At 40.0% G+C, this 18,560-nt stretch overlaps 1 protein-coding gene across 1 annotated transcript; it reads right to left on the bottom strand.

Annotated features, from left to right (window-relative positions):
- Positions 1-4,358: 4,358 nt before the first annotated feature.
- LOC137180180 (aspartate aminotransferase, cytoplasmic-like) lies at positions 4,359-11,950 on the bottom strand. The gene is made up of 9 exons (XM_067585459.1): positions 11,715-11,950; positions 8,803-8,984; positions 8,562-8,685; positions 8,354-8,466; positions 7,875-7,979; positions 7,599-7,749; positions 7,310-7,475; positions 5,751-5,893; positions 4,359-5,610 (listed from the first exon to the last, which is right to left on the bottom strand). Exons 1-9 carry the CDS (start codon positions 11,821-11,823, stop codon positions 5,471-5,473), a joined length of 1,233 nt encoding a protein of 410 aa, XP_067441560.1. The 5' UTR covers positions 11,824-11,950; the 3' UTR covers positions 4,359-5,470.
- Between the last annotated feature and the right edge of the window lie 6,610 nt (positions 11,951-18,560).

Below are 18,560 nucleotides of genomic sequence, written 5' to 3'. Positions count from 1 at the left end.
AAAACAAAAAATTGCGGTTTTATTCTGTAACTATAAATTGTTGTTTTTACATTTCTTGTTTTACATTTGTATTTCTGAACTTTAGACAGAGCCAAGCTAGCTGTTTTCCTCTTTTCTCTCTGTTTGCTAAGCTAAGATAATCGCCTCTTGGCTTAAGCTCCATACTTAAAGGACCAGTGTGCAGGATTTAGTGGCACCTAGTGGTGAGGTTGCAGATTGCAACCAACTGAATACCCCCCCCCCCCCTTTCAAAAGTGAAAGGCCCTCTTTTGTGCTAGTGTTTGGTTTGTCCGTTCAGGGCTACTGTAGAAACATGGCGGTGCAACATGGCCGCCTCTGTGGAAGAGGACTCATTCTAAGGTAACATAAAGACAACAAATGTTATTTTCAGGTGATTATACACTAATTAAAACATATTTATGAATATTATATTGCATTTCTTCCAAATCTGTTCCACTAGATGTCCCTAAATTCTACACACTGCACCTTTAATGCACAGATATGAGCGTGTGGTATTGATCTTCACATCTAACAAGGAAGCGAATAAGCGTATTTCCCAAAATGTGGAAAGATTCCTTTAAATCAATATTTCAACACAAATATGCTCATATGCTTCCTTGATACGTCTCTCTGTCACTCAGACAGTTAGAAAAAAAATTGTTTTGCTGTTTCTTAATCTGCTGAAACCTTTTTATTCATTCAGGATCTTCTCAAACTTTGTTGTTCTCCTCTGCTCCTTTTATTTCAGTGTCTGAGCCTTTTTCATTTTCAGAGATGTGATTTAGATCGGGTTTTATACCTCATCAGGTTTTCATTTGTTTCTCTTTCCATTTGTACCTTAGAAGAATATCAGATGTGGATAAAAAGACAGAGAGCTGCCTGTCTGCATGCAGATTTTCCTTTCATTTCAGTTCAGATGTATTCACGACACGATTTTGCCTACTGGACCTCTTTAAATAATCATCACTTGAGCCTTTCTCATTAGATCCATTTCAATTATTAATGGATTTCATTATTTTCTTTATCTGAAATGAAACTGAGCTTCTTGCTGCAGTGACTTTTTTGCAACAACACAAGATTCGATCTCTCGTCTCCTACAGGATATCTTTGTGGAAATTATATTGTATTTATTATTGGGTTTATAACATCTCTTCCACTTTATCTGAATGGACACACACACCTACACATGGCTTGATTGTAGTCTTTCACGTAGGCCTTCGCTCCTCAATATCCAGTCATATCCTGATTGGCAACAGCTTGGCATGATAATTTAATCAAAACTACTGACACAAACCTTATCAGACTTCTAACCTTTACTTATAATATTCCTGCAATCAACCAGCATTCACACCACAAGTTGTTTTTCCAGACTTTGCTTCTTTTTTTTTTGAATGCAGCTTCTTTACCTCCATGTTGGCACTAAAACACACTGAAACACTTTGAGATGTATGTATTTTTTTTCTTGGCTGCATGTATTTTTGAGTGTGAATTTAAGGGTTATTTGATAAAGCTGAAAGGTTACATTTTTGAATGTGAATGAAGGGGGGGGGGGGGGGGGGCGTGATCTCTTTACCAAGCTTGACTCCTCTTTTCTTTGCTGCAACTCCCAAATGCCACCCACGTTTTTGTATGAGGGCAATCCTGAAAACACTGAATGTTATGAATGTGAATGATCCTGCAGAATGAAGGAAAAGAGTGTAGATTTGATATCTCTGCTAGTGTAAATATGTCGACCTCAGGAGATGTGAAACTTTACTGCTCGGATATAATTGAGATAATCGCAGATTAGTTGCTATTTACACAGAAGTAAACTAGCTTGAATTTCAAGTATTTTTCTATGATTTTCAAATACTATTTAAACTTCAACAGTTTGTTGTTCCCTCTGAAGCCTCCGGCCTCCTCACAGCAAATCACATCCGTCAAGGCCGATATTTATCATCGTCATATCGTCCAATAGGAGACATTTTGACTGGAAAAGCAGCTGATGATTCATAATTTTTCTTTCCAAGAAAGGTAAATAAAATGATCCCAACTGTGCTTATCTATACTGATGGTTAGTTAAATAAGATATTAAAATATTTCTGGTATGATACACTTGTAGTTTCCATTATATCTGAAGAACTTTTTTATTCACGTCTATTGGGATCACTACTTGGAAATCAAAGTTTGCATATTTTGAAAACACAACATGATTACTGGAACAATTTTATAACCTTAAAATCCTTAAAAAAACATGTTGCTTTCTTTATACTTACAGGACTCAATGCATACAGACTATAAGGGCTAATGGGAGTCTTATTTTGGAGGGATTTATGCCTCAGTGTATGCAAGTTCAACTTTTATCTTGTAGATTTGATCTTGATGCATCCGGTATGAAGGGAACAAAGTCAAATATGTGAAGCACTAATTACCTGCTTAAACTTAGTGGTTTATGTCTAATAATTGACCACACTGATTAAATATATAATCCAGCTGCAGCTCGTGGATGGATTCATCAGTTGTTATTGAACTTAAGCTCTGACTGTCTGTAGCCCCGAAACAATCAATCAATCATCAGCTCCACTCATATCTCTCTGCATGAACCTGCGCTGCTCTGCACGTGTGTTTGTCTGCACGGTGTGCTGAGGGGGACCGGAGGAACGGGGCGTGGCTCCGAGATTTGTGCTACTGCAGCCCAGAGGAGGAGGAGGAGGAGGAGGAGGAGAAGAGTACAGACGGAAGGGTGAAGCTTCCAGTTTGACTGATTAAAAAAGCTGTTATTTACCTTTAATGAGAAGCCAGTCAAAATAATCTATATAGCTGAGGTTACTACTGCTGCATTTACAGTTTGTAAAATGATATTTTCTTTGCATGTTTTATAGGAAATTCATCATCATCAAAAGCACTAATGCATTCCTCACTTTGTGCAGAAAACCAGTCTAACAACAATTTGGATTGTTTCATTGGAGAGTTTTAAGATCTCAACATGTTCTGACTATTTTGCTCTTTGGGAAACAGTTTGGGTGCCATTTTTTTTATTTTGTATCATCAAATTTAAAGTTCTGAATACTGGGAATAAATCCTGGCCATCAGCAGCCTCTCTCCCCCCAGTAATATCAGTTTTAAACAACCGGATTGATCAAATACAGCGGGAGGGGTCGCTGTTTTTTAACTCAGCTCATTGGTTAATGTAACAGGCGGAGGAAGAGAGAGAGAGGAGGGGGAAGCATCCCTCTCTGGATGTGCAATATATCAAACCTGCTGAGTCACTTTGCTGCATTGGAGCAGCGGCCGCAGCCAATCAGCATCATCCTTTGAGGTCAAAAGTAGACAATAAACGGGATTCTGCTGCTGCAGGATTATGTTGATTGGATTGAGAGGTTTCCCTGCTGCGAAAAGTCTGAGATCAGCATCTTATTTCACCATTTCTCCATATAATCTCTGAAAATTTATATGTTTTCAGCTTTTTTTTTGTTGCTTTTTGTAATTGAAAGACCTGTGTGAAAGAGAGAGAGTGTAAAGTATTTTTTTGGGAAAGAACATGAGAAATTATTACTTGTAAAATAAAAAAACAACTATGTGATGGTATTTTGCATTAAAATAAAATGAAATATAAAGATTCACAACATACTGAATCTCACCTGTCTGGTCTTCATTTCACACTTAAGTCTGCTGATATTTTATGTTTTTCTTATTGTCAACAAATCGCATGAAAAGACCAAAACTCACTATGAATTGATCCTACTAACACGTGTCTGTGTAGCCAACAGTGGTGTAAAGTAATTAAGTACATTATTATTACTATTCAAAAAGGAAATATTGGATATTTTACTATACTTTTTACATTTTTTTACACATTTATCTGACCGCTACACTTAATATATACTTTGTAAACTGAACTTTTTGTGCTTTTGTGCCCCAAACGGATGGAAATGCATACACGACAATGAGTTTAAGTTTATTTTACTGACCGTACTTGTGTATTTCTACTTAAGTAACATTTTGAATGCAGGATTTTTACTTTTAATGGAATATTTCACTACTTCTACTTAAGGATCTGAGGACTTCTTTTACCACTGGTTGCCCTGCTTCTCCTGTGCTATAGATCTCCATTTGTAGACTAAAAACCATTAAAAACACATTAATTCCTTCACAAACATCATCCTGCTGCTGGAAATACTCACTAAAGCAATCAAGAATTTAGAGGAAATTCAGAAAGGGAATTTATTGACATTAATAAATTAAAATACTTCCAGTGATTGCAACAGAATTAAAATACTGATGTTTATAGCTCACTTTTTCTCACTACTACCTTCACACATGTAGTTATTGTTCAGAAAGGGTTTACGGGGGGAAAAAAGGAGGCAGAGAAGCAGAGATTGATTGGTTCCTGTGGTTTATAATTTATTACAGTATGAACACACATATTGCTGCATGTCATCATAAAAACAACACCACATAATGGGAGTGTGTGTGTGCTTGTGTGTGCTAACAAGTGTCAGGCTCTGAGGTCTGATCAGAGAGGCTCATTACAACGACCGAGGCACAATAAAAAGGGCACTGCAGGGTGGAGAAAACAACAACAACAACAACAAAAACAAAAACAACACAGAAGAAACACAGAAGAGAGGTGATTTTGTTCATTATTGGCACACAAATCCGTTTTGAGTGATTAAACTGACATTACGACCTACCTACCGAGACAGGCACACGCATGACCTTTAAGTGACGTTTGAACCCGGTCACATGACACCCATAATGCCCTTCTTCTGACGTCAACGTAAGAAATGTCCTGGGATGAGTTTTGATAGTGCGTCTTAGTTGACTTGGACAACTAATCTAAAATTAAAACCGTACATACCGACAGTTGATATCAATCGTTTGTTACTTGACACACAGAGCAAGGCGGGTTACGGTACCCGGTTAATTGTACTGTAACGTCGTTATTTGTAACTTCTGATGGCTGGAAAACAAATAAAAGTGATTTGTCATGGGCTCTGAGCTAAAAAAGTAAAGTTCTTTTGCAGGAAATATCAGGACCTCTACCTGTGGTTACATATATTTACAGTAACTTATCTGCGCCTTCATTTGTTCAATACTACAGATACATAACAGTTAATCCCTTGAAGTGCTAGAAATGACAGAGGAAGCACAGAGTCGGATCGTACAAAGACAGGAAATCTTTATATGAAGGGACCTTTTTCGACTAAACGTTTTATCTTCTTCTACACATTTAGGCATACGTTTAGAGCCCTGCTGATTGCGTTCAAGTGTCTTCCTAAAATCATTGCACCTCCCAAAAAAGGTTTTTATACCTTCATGTGAGAACAGAGAGAAGCATTCGTCCTCCCATTGGTTCAACTGCAAAAAAAACAAACTCCCCTGCTGCAGATTAACCAATCAGAGGAGAGGATAAAGCAGGGTTTGGACACAGACATGATGGTGGTGATACTTCCTGCGGCGTTACAGGAGGTGGCAGTGGAAGCGGCCTTTACTGGACCTTGGTGACGGACTCGTGGATGGACTGGGCAACGTAGTCGATGTTCTTGCTGGTCAGGCCGCACATGTTGATGCGACCGCTGGCCATCAGGTACACGTGCTTCTCTTTGATCATGTACTCCACCTGCTTGGCTGTGGGAGGAATCACAACGCGGTGGTGGTTATTTAGAGGGTAGAAGAAGAACAGATGCTTCGTGTTGTTACAAGGATGGTGTGTATAAATAACTGGATGTGGTTTGATGTGTGAGTGTGTGTGTTTTTTTTGCACTTACGGTTCAGGCCGGTGAAGCTGAACATGCCAATCTGCTGGGTGATGTGGTCCCAGGTGCCCGGGGTGCCCAGAGCCTGCAGCTTGGTCTTCAGCTGATCCCTCATCAGCAGGACACGGTCTGCCATGGTCTTCACGTTACCCTTCCTACACAGAGGACAAAAGACGGTAAATTAGAATAACTATGATAAAATTTTGACGAGACGTTCCAGATGAAATAAAGATACTCCTCATACTTTGGGAACTTTGAGAGCATCAAAATGTGAACATGTTGCTTAAATATTTTAAAAGTAACCTGTAAAAGATGAGCATGTACTGCACTGAGAACTGAATTTCAAGACATGAGACAAGTTTTCTAGCCTTAGATTCAATCTTAGATAAAAGGTAATTAAAATATAATGTTGGTGCAGTGGGCAGTGCTAGTAGAAAACAAAGAGTTTATCCTGTGTGGTGGCAATTTTAGGCTATCTCAGACTCAGCTCTGCATTGACCAATCTAAACTGTACTCAGGTTCAGCTTTGCTTTGAGCTGGACGCTAACATGTTAGCATGGTAACAATAGCGTGTTGGTTTACATGTTAACAACTACAAGATGTCAACACGCTAACATTTAGCATGTTAGGATGTTAACGTTAGCATTTTAACACTGTTAATATGAAATGTTAGCTTTCTGACAAACATTAGCATGTTAATATGCTAATGTTAAGAAGTGTTAGCCTCTTGAATCAGCTGTGTGACCACTGAGTCTAGTTTACATTATTAATTTTTAATTGACATTGTGATGTGCTGTTGTGTGTAGCTTTGTATTTTATATGACGTGTTCTGTGTGTTTTTTTTGTATTTCTTTGCTTTGTTTTGTTTGTTGTTGTATGTTTTGATTGTGGTGGACTTCAGATGCAAATTAGCTTCAAGCTAACTCCGTTGCAGTGCATCATTTATGCTTAATACTGCACATTGTCCCGTTCAATAAATCAAATCAATAACAACAATAATAATAATAATAACATGCATGTAATAGTGGAGAATAATAATAATCATCATATTTTTGATAATATTACTAGATTAATAAAGTTTAGTTATATAAAATGTATCAAACTTAGTGTGCTTTACAAGGTAAAGGAAAAAACACAAATGTCCCAAAATGCAAAAATCACAGCCTCCAACATCACAAAGACGCTTGCTGACTTTGTCCTCATTTCTATCAACAAAGCTGTGCTGAAGGTGAACCTGCCTCGATTTATCAATGTCATGAACCTGGAAAAACGTCAAGTCTGTCTTGCACTGAGTGGCTTAAAGCCAGTAGCTAGCAAGTTAGCTCGCTGGTTGAATTTAATATAAACCTTTAGACAAGTTCAGATTTGGTACACAGGCCTCTCAAAAACACAGCAACCTGTTTAATTCTACAACCGTCTGCTGGAAAGTGGATGAAGTCCATCAACTGCACCGACATACGGCTGTGAGGACTGTTAGGAGAACAGATGACATCAAGAAGACAACATATGGCGCTAACTGGCACTTGCAGTAGTGAGTCATAGCTAACGCTAACTGGCAGTAAGGAACGTACCATTCTGCGAACAGCTCGGGGCAGTTGAGGGTCTTGCTGACGATGCGTGCTCCCTGAGTTGGCGGGTTGGACCAGGTTGTCCTGACAATCTTCTCCATCTGAGACAGGATGCGGGTCAGGTTGTCTTTGTCCTTAGCGACCACTGTCAGGTTTCCTACTCTCTCATCTGACAACGACAACGAGAAGAAGAGGGATTATATTCAAATGTATGGAGGCTTTTGTGCAAGTGTGTGTGTGTGTGTGTGTGTGTGTGTGTGTGTGTGTGTGTGTGTGCATCGTGTGTACTCACTGTACAGGCCGAAGTTTTTGGAGAAGGACTGAGCTACAAAGAGCTCAAAGCCCTGAGAGACAAAGTAGCGGATGGCCCAGGCGTCTCTATCCAGACTGCCAGAGGCGAAGCCCTGATAGGCCGAGTCGAAGAACACAAACAGATTCCTCCTCTAGAAAAAAAAACAGGAGATGAAGAAGAACAAAAAGGTTTAAAGGTGAGTAAAGGCTCCTTCCAACATGTCTTTGAGTAAAATAGTAACAGCAGCATAAACGTACAAGAACAACATTGTTTTACCTTCATGACCTCTGCGATCTTCTTCCACTCCTCCTGGTTGGGGTCGGTGCCGGTGGGGTTGTGTGCGCAGGCGTGAAGGACGAAGATTGAATGTTCTGGAGCTTTCTGTTAAAGAGAGGAAGAGTTTGAAAGTCACCGGAACGAGTGAAAACAGGAAGAGTGTCAGTCACATGTCACAGTTTATTCAAGGCTTTACTTTGCCTTGAGGTTCTGTTACATCCACTAATTAACTGTTTCCCTCCTGGATCGATGTCTGCCAGCACTTATACTGTCTCTCCTCCTTTTTCAGTCTCGTTAGCTACAGATTTAAAAGACGACGTGTCGTTTTGACTGATAAGTAATGAGTAAATACAGTCACAAGTTTTCTAGGACGGCCTGTTAACTAACTTCTTATTGGCAGAGCTTTTGTTTGTTTGTCGAGTCATCATAAAGTAAAAAAACGCTGACATTAAGTAACCTTTACACCTGGCTGTCCTCACCTCCAGGTCATCCAGCAGTCCGGTGAGATCCAGGCCCCTCTTGGCAGCGTCCCAGTAGTGATAAGGCCGGATGTCTTTGAAGCCAGCATCAGCAAACACGCCGTTGTGGTTCTCTGGGAGAAAGACGCACAAAAGATGTTGTTAAAATCTGGCAGGTCAGCGATTCAGGTGTCATGTTACCCTGACTTTCCCCCAGCTGTTCACTAACCCCAGGTAGGCGCTGAGACGTAGACAGGTGTGGCCGTGTTGTTGACGCCGTTGTACCAGCGACGCAGGAACTCTGCCCCGATCTTCAACGCACCGGTCCCACCCAGACCCTGGCACGCTCCCACCTGAGAGGACGACAGGAAGGAGACATGAATAAGAGGAGAAGCTAAAAACCATCATATGTATGTGTGTGTGTTTACATGAGACACACCGGCCTCAGAGTCTCATGTCTCGCGTCTCACCCTGTTCTCCTTGATGGCCGGGCTGTCGTCTCCCAGGGCGACCTTGGAGGCGGCTGAACGGAAGTCAGGCAGGCCGAGGATGGGCAGGTACTCGTGGTTCAGGCTTTCGTCCTCCACGATGAGCCGCTCCACCTTCTTCACCACCGGCAGCACCCAGGGCAGGCAGTCATCAGTACGGTAAGCTGGAGGGGACACAAAGCCACAAAGCTCTCGAGTAAATATTACATCAAATTGCAAAACAATAGTGTAATAAAATCCAAGGCAAAAAACCCACAATTTACGCAGAAAGTCTGTAAAAACACACTACAATAACAGGCTAAATATTCAGTAATGTATTGACATGACTAGATATATTTTTCTCTTAATTGTCAGCTAATAACACAACAGTAAAATAAACCAAATATCTTTACTGTGCTCCTGTTCTTGTGCTTCCTTTTGCTACTTGCTTCAGGTCATATTGCCCAAACTACAGCCCGATTTCTCAAGACTGTAAGTCTCAATGAACTATTTTAGTCTCTGGAACAAGGTTTATTTTTTCTTTTATTTCAAAGAATGCAGCCTAAATATACACATAACAAAACACTATCTGAAACAATAAGATAGAGAGACACAGAGTGAAGTGAGAGAAAGAAAACAGTACTATTTAATTGAATGTAATGTGACACTGAAGGTCACCTTTACTAGCCAGACTAAACTAAGTGTACGCATGTGCATGTGTGTGTGTGTGTGTGTGTGTGTGCGTGTGTGTGTGTGTGTGTTGCTCATATTTGACTCCTGAAGAACTCGTGCTCAGTCATACTGATATAATATGGAAGCCTGCATCAGGGCTGTATCAAATATCAGGCCTTCAACACAGCTGTGGGCGACTACTATGGATGACAGAGAAGACGCACTTGAAAAGGTCAGAGATAAGAAGGTTTGTTATTTTGGATCTGTGGATCACCTGGAGGAAATATTTGGTGGATGTGAAAATACTTTAACAGAGTAAAGAAAGAAATAAGAAAATTGAGGGTGACATCAATTATAAATAAAGACTCCCAAGTGTACCAGAGACCGGCGATGGAGAATGTTGTGACCCTAAAACATGGGTGAGGCTCTCTGCAGTCTGCTCAGTGTTCCCAGACCAGCTGGTTCACCGCACTTAGATATGTTTTGGCATCAAGGTTAAAAAATAGACAAGATGAACTTTAATTATCTTGTGGGAGACAGTTAGGTCACTACAGTGACAAAAAAAGAGGAAAAAACAACACGACAACGACAAAATAACAATGAGTACAATACTCCTGTCCAGATTTCCAGACTAACAGATGTTTGCGTACAGATTCTTGTGAAAAACACATATGCAGGGTATGCACATGCAACGATGAGTAGCTGTTTACATCATAAATACTACGACTGCAGTAAGAGTTTATTATCTGAAATGGTATTTTGCCTACTTTTGACTGAGATAACTGAATATACTGTTGGGTTGTTTTTATTAAAGGGAAACTCTGGTGATTTTACTGCATATGTGAAAAAAAAGTAGTATAAAGCCTTTTGTGGCTCCAGAGGGAGCTGCACAAAATCTGATAAATTGCCTCAAGTGATGTCACTTGACTCAGCGTCTGCTGGGGCTGAAGGGGTCTGAGGCTGCTACATTAGCTGCTGCAGGCATAAAACACCAGAATCTCTGATCAAACTGTCGGCGGCTGGGTTGCATTGTGGGTAATGTAGGCGCCAGGTTTTGACAATGAAGTAGAATGCATGGAAAAATAAGGACAATAACTCTGATTTTGTTGCATCAGTTTTGATATTTTTTGTACAGTTGTCCATCAAGAGTCCAACAATATTATAAGAGTGAGATGCTACATCGATGGAGAACTCTTTTATTATAATACTGATTTCATGATATGTGACGACATAGCTTAGGGTATTTTGGTTACTGTAATGTTGAGATAAAGCTCAAATTCTTTAAACTCATACAATTTCTGTAGAAATGTTGAATGAACTTAATAAAATAAATAATGAACTCTTTTCTGTTTGCTTATTTTAATTTAGTTTAGTTGATATTATGAGAAGCAGGACCTGACGTCACATGTAACCTCGACCAGTACAACCAGTTCTAGTCTGGTGAGGATGAGTTCACCTCAACCTTACAACACTACTCTGACATATTCAAGGCCTTTATTATAAGTTGTAGTTGTACAGCCCCAACCTTCAAAAAGGCACAGTAATACCATATAAATATTACAAATGTTAGTTTCTCAGCCATCCTGCAAAGGCATTAATTAAAGATAACATCATCCCTGCACCTGTCACGCAATGCAACAAGCACAGTTTGTCTCTGACATCCGCCAAACAAGCAGAACTGGCGAGTTTAGATGTTAAACATGAGGTCTTCATGTGACAGAAATGACAGGACAATATGTCATAAGTTTGACAATAGCCCTGTTACGGAGGAAATGATGCGTTCAAGGGCACGTGAGACAGTGCAGGAAGTCTGTCTTTTACAACATAATAATATGATTCTCTTTAAATGAGAGGAGCTTGAAGGGTAAAAGGTGAAACAACAGTCACAAGACGAGGTACTGCTTCCATAAAAGTGTCGTTTCATTCAGTATGGCTGTAGCATTTACTGTGCGCTGTGTTGACAGAAATAATGAAACTGTAAACATGAAGCCTGAACCAGCTCGTTAGCTTCACTGCTAGCTTGAAGCGAAGGTCAAATCAAAGAAATGCTTGTGTTGGATGGTGTAACACCAGCACCGCTCAGACAGGGTCGCGCATGACTAAATTACTGACTGATAGAGCGATGCAGGACAGCGCTTGCTGGGCTGACTCAGTGCCAGAGCAGAGGAAAGCTAACGTAGCATTAGCATTAGCGTTAGCATTAGCGTTAGCATTAGCATTAGCAGACAACGATCAAATCTTACCTCCAACACCAAGGTTCACTTTCTGCGGGTGGGTGTCCTCCCTGAAGTCAGCGGTCAGCTTGAAGACGGCTACCGGCGGGGCCTGAGGGACATCGCTAAATACGGACATGGCTCGGGGCAAAGCGGATGATCCCGGTGCAGTGCGAGAGGAGGAGACGGGGGTACAGGGTGCGTGCAGCGGCAGGTAGAGAGGGAGACGGGCCGGGTTCACCTTCAGCCCGGCAGGCTCAGGACATACAGAGATAGGCGTCAATCCGCTAGCCAATGGGATGGCGCGTAACGCTGACGTAACTCTGAGAGCCAATGAGAGCACAGTAACTGAAATATCATATTTTTTATTTATTCAATATAAAATCAGTTCAGTCGTTGTTTATAATTTAGATGGCTCTGTATGTTTTTTAAATTTTAAACATATTATATTTACAGTAAATAGTAGCAGCAGTAATAGCAGTGGTGTAAAGTACATTTACGCATGCACTGTACTTACAATTTTGACGTACTTGTACTTTACTTGAGTATTTCCATGTGATGCTACTTTATACTTCCACTCCAATACATTTATTTGACAGCTTTAGTTACTTTTCAGATGAAGATTTGACACAATGGATAATATAACAAGCTTTTAAAATACAACACATTGTTAAAGATCAAACCAGTGGTTTCCAACCTTTTTGGCTTTTAACATCTTACAAGAAGCAGTGTGTAGTGAGTTGTTAACCAAAATAGTGATTTTCCCCCTAAACTCACATGGTTTCATCTCAATAAATGTTCAAATGATCCCATATTTTACCAAAAATCAAAGATAAGAGAAAAAGCTGGACCACTGGACTAAACTAGCTAACTGTATATAAAGTAGTTGAAACTAGCTCCACCTCCAGCAGCTACAACAGTAACATGCTGCTCTAACACTGATGCTTCAGTATTAATAATCTAATGATGTCATATATAATAATATATCAGTCAGAGGGACAAAATTAGCACTTTTACTTGCATACTTTAAGTACATTTTACTTAAACTTTATGTACTTTTACTTAAGTAGGATTTTTCATGCAGGACTTACATTGCTATATTAATACTTTTACTAAAAGTAGTAAAGTAAAAGTAAGGGATCTGAGTACTTCCACCACTGAGTAATAATAGTAGTTGTATAGTGGTAAAATAATAAGAATGTGAATAATTATATTCTCTGTGTGATATCATATAAGAATAAAACTAATCAATTAAACGATAAGAAAAAATAATTCAATATTAAATACAACGACAGACTAATGTGACACCCATCTCCCTTATGGCTTCATTTATGGCACTAATTAAGACCTGTAATAGAGTTTTGCCACATTTTTTATTATCATCTAGGCTATAATTACATAAATGAATGCTTTTCAGAAAATGAAATCATTATAGCTCATGTAGCTGTTCATGTAGATGATGATAACTGCCTGGAAGTTAAAGCTTAGCCCACGTTTTACTGACATCTGACGTTGTATTTTTTTTGTAATTCCCATGTTAACAAAAACATCAAAAAGCTTTTTCTACCAACACAGAGCACATGCAGCACAACATGCACAATGTACAAAATAAAAATGCTGTGTATGAGAGTGTGTGAATAGTATACACACAGCGTAAGAGCCAGAATGAATGATGTCACAGTAATCCAGCGGCTGTTTCTGTCTCTTGGGAACTGGCATCATTGCTTTACACAAACATCCAGCGATAAGAATTAAGTGGTTCAGATAAACTATCAAAACCATCACAGTGGAGCATTTCAGTGAATATCCAGCAGCATGCAGCGAACCTCCGCTCTGCCACAAGATGTCAGTGTGACCATGCAGAGGAAAGTGCACAGTCACAATGACTACAAGTTCTCCTTCAGTTCACTTCAATCCAAACATGATTTAACCATAAAAAAGCAATTCAAGGATGTAATCTTGTGACAGTTCTGCTATTTTCTGATGTTTTAGACAAAACAATGAATTAATTAACTGAGATAATAATCTGCAGATTGATCAAGAATGAAAATGATTTCTAGTTGCAGTCCTAATTGTATGATTGCATGTAAACAGCATCGTTAAAGCTGATTAGTGGAGCTAATTTAATCAAATTTTATTGGGTAGTTTAATCCATTAAAATGCGTATTTCATTAATTTATGTTTTGAATGAAAAGATGGAAGTATAGTAACAAAAAGAGGGACTTTGGCACTAGAAAACACTAAAAATTACAACAAAATACATCAACAAAGACACACTACAAGCAAGAAAACACAAAATCCAGTGAAGATGCAACACTGAATGAATGCACCACTGTGCATCGCTGCATGCTAAAAAAAAAATGGCATTTTAAATTTGCACGATTATAAAAACATTGATCTTTCTCTCACGCACGTACACACAAGAGAGCCGTGTGCGGACTCACTCTTCTCATCCTTGTCTCTGCTGTTAGGGGAAACTTTGTGCAAACATCCAGGTGTGTTTCTCTTCTCCTCTTCCTCTCTCTTCCTCTCTCTTCCTCTCTCTCTCTCTCTCTCTCTCTCATGTGTTTGATCTGAAGTGTTTGATGAATAGCCTCGGCTTCACTTCTGTATAGCCTCCACTTCCAGCCCTCCTGCAGCTAAAGTAGCATGTTTTTGTGTCAGTGAAGTGTGACTCTCTGACACACACACACACACACACACACAAATGCACACACACACACACACACTCCTAACATTTCTTTTCATTTACTAATAACCTAATTGCAATTGTAAAATCAATCCAAAATCCACATTGTAGGCTAAATTAAGTCAGACTGAACGGACCTCACTTCTCAAAAAAAAAACTCCAAATGGTTTTCACAAGCAGTACATGAATACACACTCACACTCACACTCACACACACACACGTGGCACTTCACACATCACACAGTTCTCCCGCTGTTACCCTCTCACTCTGTCATTCCCAGAGATGATGAGGCCTCCTCCTCTCTTCCACTCCTTTCCTTTTTCCTTTCCCTCTCCAGAAACACTCCGGTGAACCGTCAACAGTGTTGAATTTCAAAGGGGCGAGAGGCTAATGCTCCTGGATGAAGCTGATTGAGTCAATTTGTCGACATGATGGACGTTCCGCGGCCTCGGCTCCCGCTCTCCCGCTGACTGCAGGCTACAGAGGATTTTCAGGACATTTTTCAGGAGTTTAAAAAAAAAAAAAAAGATGTTTTACTGCTTAGTGAGAGGTGGAGGGGACCAAACCTTGATTTGACAGGTTAGAATGTGAACCAGGTTTTTTTTTTTTTGCCCAGTGCATTTTCAATTTGACCACTGGGAGAGTCTACTGTACGCTACATCCCATGGATCCAGATCCAGTCCAAATATGGGAAAACTAACAGTGCAGACAAACAACAAATTTACAAAGTCGGTTCACCAAAATGACAAAAAACACCTTTTGTCTTGCTGCTAGAGGTACATGGTCATGCAGGTAATTAGGTTTTATCTGTTTAGATCTTGCATTTCCATCCCTGCTCTACAAAGCGAGGCCACAGTGGCCTACAGCCGTGCTACATATAGTGATGCAGCACGTAGTAGCGACAGATAATGCTCAATATGTTTGTCATCTACTTCCAACATTTTAAAACTTTTGATTCATCTTCACTGTTCAGTAAAATTTCAATAATCTGTTGTTTTCCCATTTTGGTGCTTCTTGCAATCGGCAACAGACACGGATGGAACCAGAGTCTGACTGATTGCCATGATATCCTCACACTGAACCTTCTCTCTGAGAGCTTTACTCTGGTCTCCACTTCAAGTTAGCTCATAATTTAAGAGTCAGGTCAGGGATTGAACCTAAAAAAATCTCCAGAATTAGAGCCAGTAGTGGACGAAGTTGCCTGTATAGTTCAGCTGAAATCCCCAGTTGATCCGATCCGCCGTGAAAAGACCAAAAATGTCAGTTTTGTTGTCAACTTTCTTGACAGAAACAGCGTTCGGACCCCCCTCACATCCACATGATGAGTTCCAGCTTCTAGAAGGATCAGAGCTGCCCGATGCAGACTGAACCACTACTCTTACTCATTTCTTCCTGTCTGTATCAGGACTCTAAACACCATGAAATGAAGGATGCCATTAACCACATGTTTATGATGAACAGATGAATGTGTGGGTGACTAATATGTGTCTCATGCTGTTGGTTTTATTTTCTTGGTTATCATGCTACTGGTAGGGGTGTGCCCAAATACAAATACAGTATTTGGCAAAGCACAAATAGTGGGGTTTTTTTTACGAATATTTGTTTCATACAAATATTTTAAAAAATCTATATTTTCAGGAAGAAAAATAAACCTTGTTAAATACCACAGTGCAGGTCGGTTACATCGCTATCTCAGTGTCTCTCCTCTGCTCCGCTGTGACGTCAATCAGCAGGTCTCAGTGAGGGGAGTCACATCCACCTGCTACATGACGCACATTTCCTAATTCGGACATCACTCCCAGAGTTATGGGTGTTCCCCAGAGATAAAGCTGAACTACTGACACTGTGGTGTAGTTTCATTAGAAGTCATTGGTGTGCTTAAAGACAATATTAAGCTATGCAGATTGATTTTACAAGTTTATAAGCAATAAGGGCTAGTGGGATACAATTTGTATTGGTGTAGTTATAATCTCACGAACCATATTTAATCACACTGTACATATAGAGGCACAGTAGAAGAATCATAATCATACACTGGAGAAATTTGAGTGTGTTTGTATTACATGTCATGTTGCTTGGGTCTGCATTAAAGTCTTCACCTTTTAGAAAAAATTCCCTCTGAAAGAGATCAGGAAATAGGGGTGTAAAATGACTAGAAATGACTTATAAAATAAGAGGCCAGAAGACAACTGGACAATAATGGTGTAAAGTGATTCCCAATATATATATATAAAAATTGGACACAATCAGGAAGAATTATGTGGGCCGGGATATGCCCACAAACAGCTCAAAACATGGTCTGAAGAGTTTTTTGCCAACAACGAGTGACGAGGAAAAAGTAACATAATAATTGGTCAAAATTAGGGGGGTGGATGATAAGGTGTGACCTAAACAGACCCAGGGACATAAAAACAGATGCCCCCGAGGGAGAACCTTCGGAGCGATTTGATACTTTGTAAAAAGTGCTACTCGTTCCCCTTTTTTGCCGGCATTAAAGAACACTTTGCTACTTGGACCTCTGACTCCCTTTTTATTAAGAGAGAGTTTTTTTTTGCTCTGATACATTTTTCTGCAACAATTCGACACAACAACACAAGCTTCATGAACACTTATTGTAACACTTTAATTTTCTAAAATTAAAAGCGTAATAAAAACAAAAACAGGATTTTTAAGCTTCTGTCCACTTTTATTTGAATACAAATACAAATACAAATAATTATGCTGCCTCAACAAATACAGATACAAATACAAATACTTGGCTCTCTGCACATCCCTAGCTACTGGCTTTGTTTTTGATGCTGTTGTACTTAACTGTACTTATGTATACTTTCCAGCTCTTCTTAAAACCTTTAGATATGAGTTTAGAAACATCAGAGCAGAGCATAACACCACAATAATTTTACTGTTGATATAGTAGAGGCAAAAACTAGACCTTCTTCCAAGGCAGGTGTACAAAATCAGCCAAACATTACAATGTCCTGTACTATACCAGTAAGGTGTAAAAGGAGAAATCACATCCATCATTCAAGCAGTCATCTCATCTGAAACGCATGCGGCCGTAGCAAGTTAAAGTAGGCAGAACTGAGAATTTATGATATACATTATGTGAACGCAGAATGAAAGTAAATTCATTGTTTAATATATAGCTCCATGACTATAACACTAGAATGTCCCGCTGCACTTGAATGGTCCACTAGATACAGAAGTATTTGGAAACCAAAACCCATACAGACCTGGCAATGATAATAATAATAATTAGTCAAAGATAATCTGATTTCCTTCAGCTGGAAAAACAAAATCTGCTCTGGCTGCTTGTTCTCAGTCATCACCTGTTATCCTGCGCCGAGGCCCTCTGAACGGCACTGATTTGTGTGTGTGTGTGTGTGTGTGTGTGTGTGTGTGTGTGTGTGTTTAACAAGGGCATATAGAGGGCAAAGCACCTGCATGATGACTCTCATACTGTTCCCACTCGTCCAGCACACACCATCTCCCTCCAAAACCTTCTTTCAAGCTCCAGTTGTTTTCATTCCTCCCCATGTTTCATGTGTGAAACATCTGAGGAATGAGAAGAAAACTCTCAGTGTGTATGAATATATGTGTGTGTGTGCGTGTGGAAGAGTAAAGGAAGAGTAAAAGAAGGATCTAATGTGTCCTTTTATGTACGTCAGCCACTGTACGTCTGTATTAAGCTATGAGCATGTTTTCTATAGAGGCTGTTCAGCGCCTATAGGGGAGGTCTGGGCACGGGGGTGTTGGTGGGTGTTTGGTGGTGGTGGGGGTGGGGGGGTGGGGGGTCAGAGGGATTCATTGTCAGGTCAGTAATTATCAGATTTGCCGAGGCACCAGCAGGAGCAGGACACACACACACACACACCTTAAGCCGCCCCGGGCCAGCTGAGGCGAAGCTGAGAGAGGAGAGCCGTCAGTGGGACGAGTTGACAGGTCGACCGCCCGGGGGAGACGATAGCCAGCGCTGCTCTGACAGCTGCTTAGTGGGAGATTCTGCCTGCTCATGCTCAGAAACACACACACATACAAACACACATTTTAACAAGCTCTGACATAAAGACGCAGAAAAATGCATCTACACATCATTTCCTACACATGGAAAATCCACAAGAACACCCAGCAGCTGCAGAGTACAAACAAACAAAGCTACACGTGTACTTCCATATAAAAACAGCTG

Source organism: Thunnus thynnus, chromosome 3, assembly GCF_963924715.1.
Source record: "Thunnus thynnus chromosome 3, fThuThy2.1, whole genome shotgun sequence".
Taxonomy (NCBI): Eukaryota; Metazoa; Chordata; class Actinopteri; order Scombriformes; family Scombridae; genus Thunnus; species Thunnus thynnus.
This window is presented reverse-complemented; position numbering and strand designations above follow the sequence as displayed.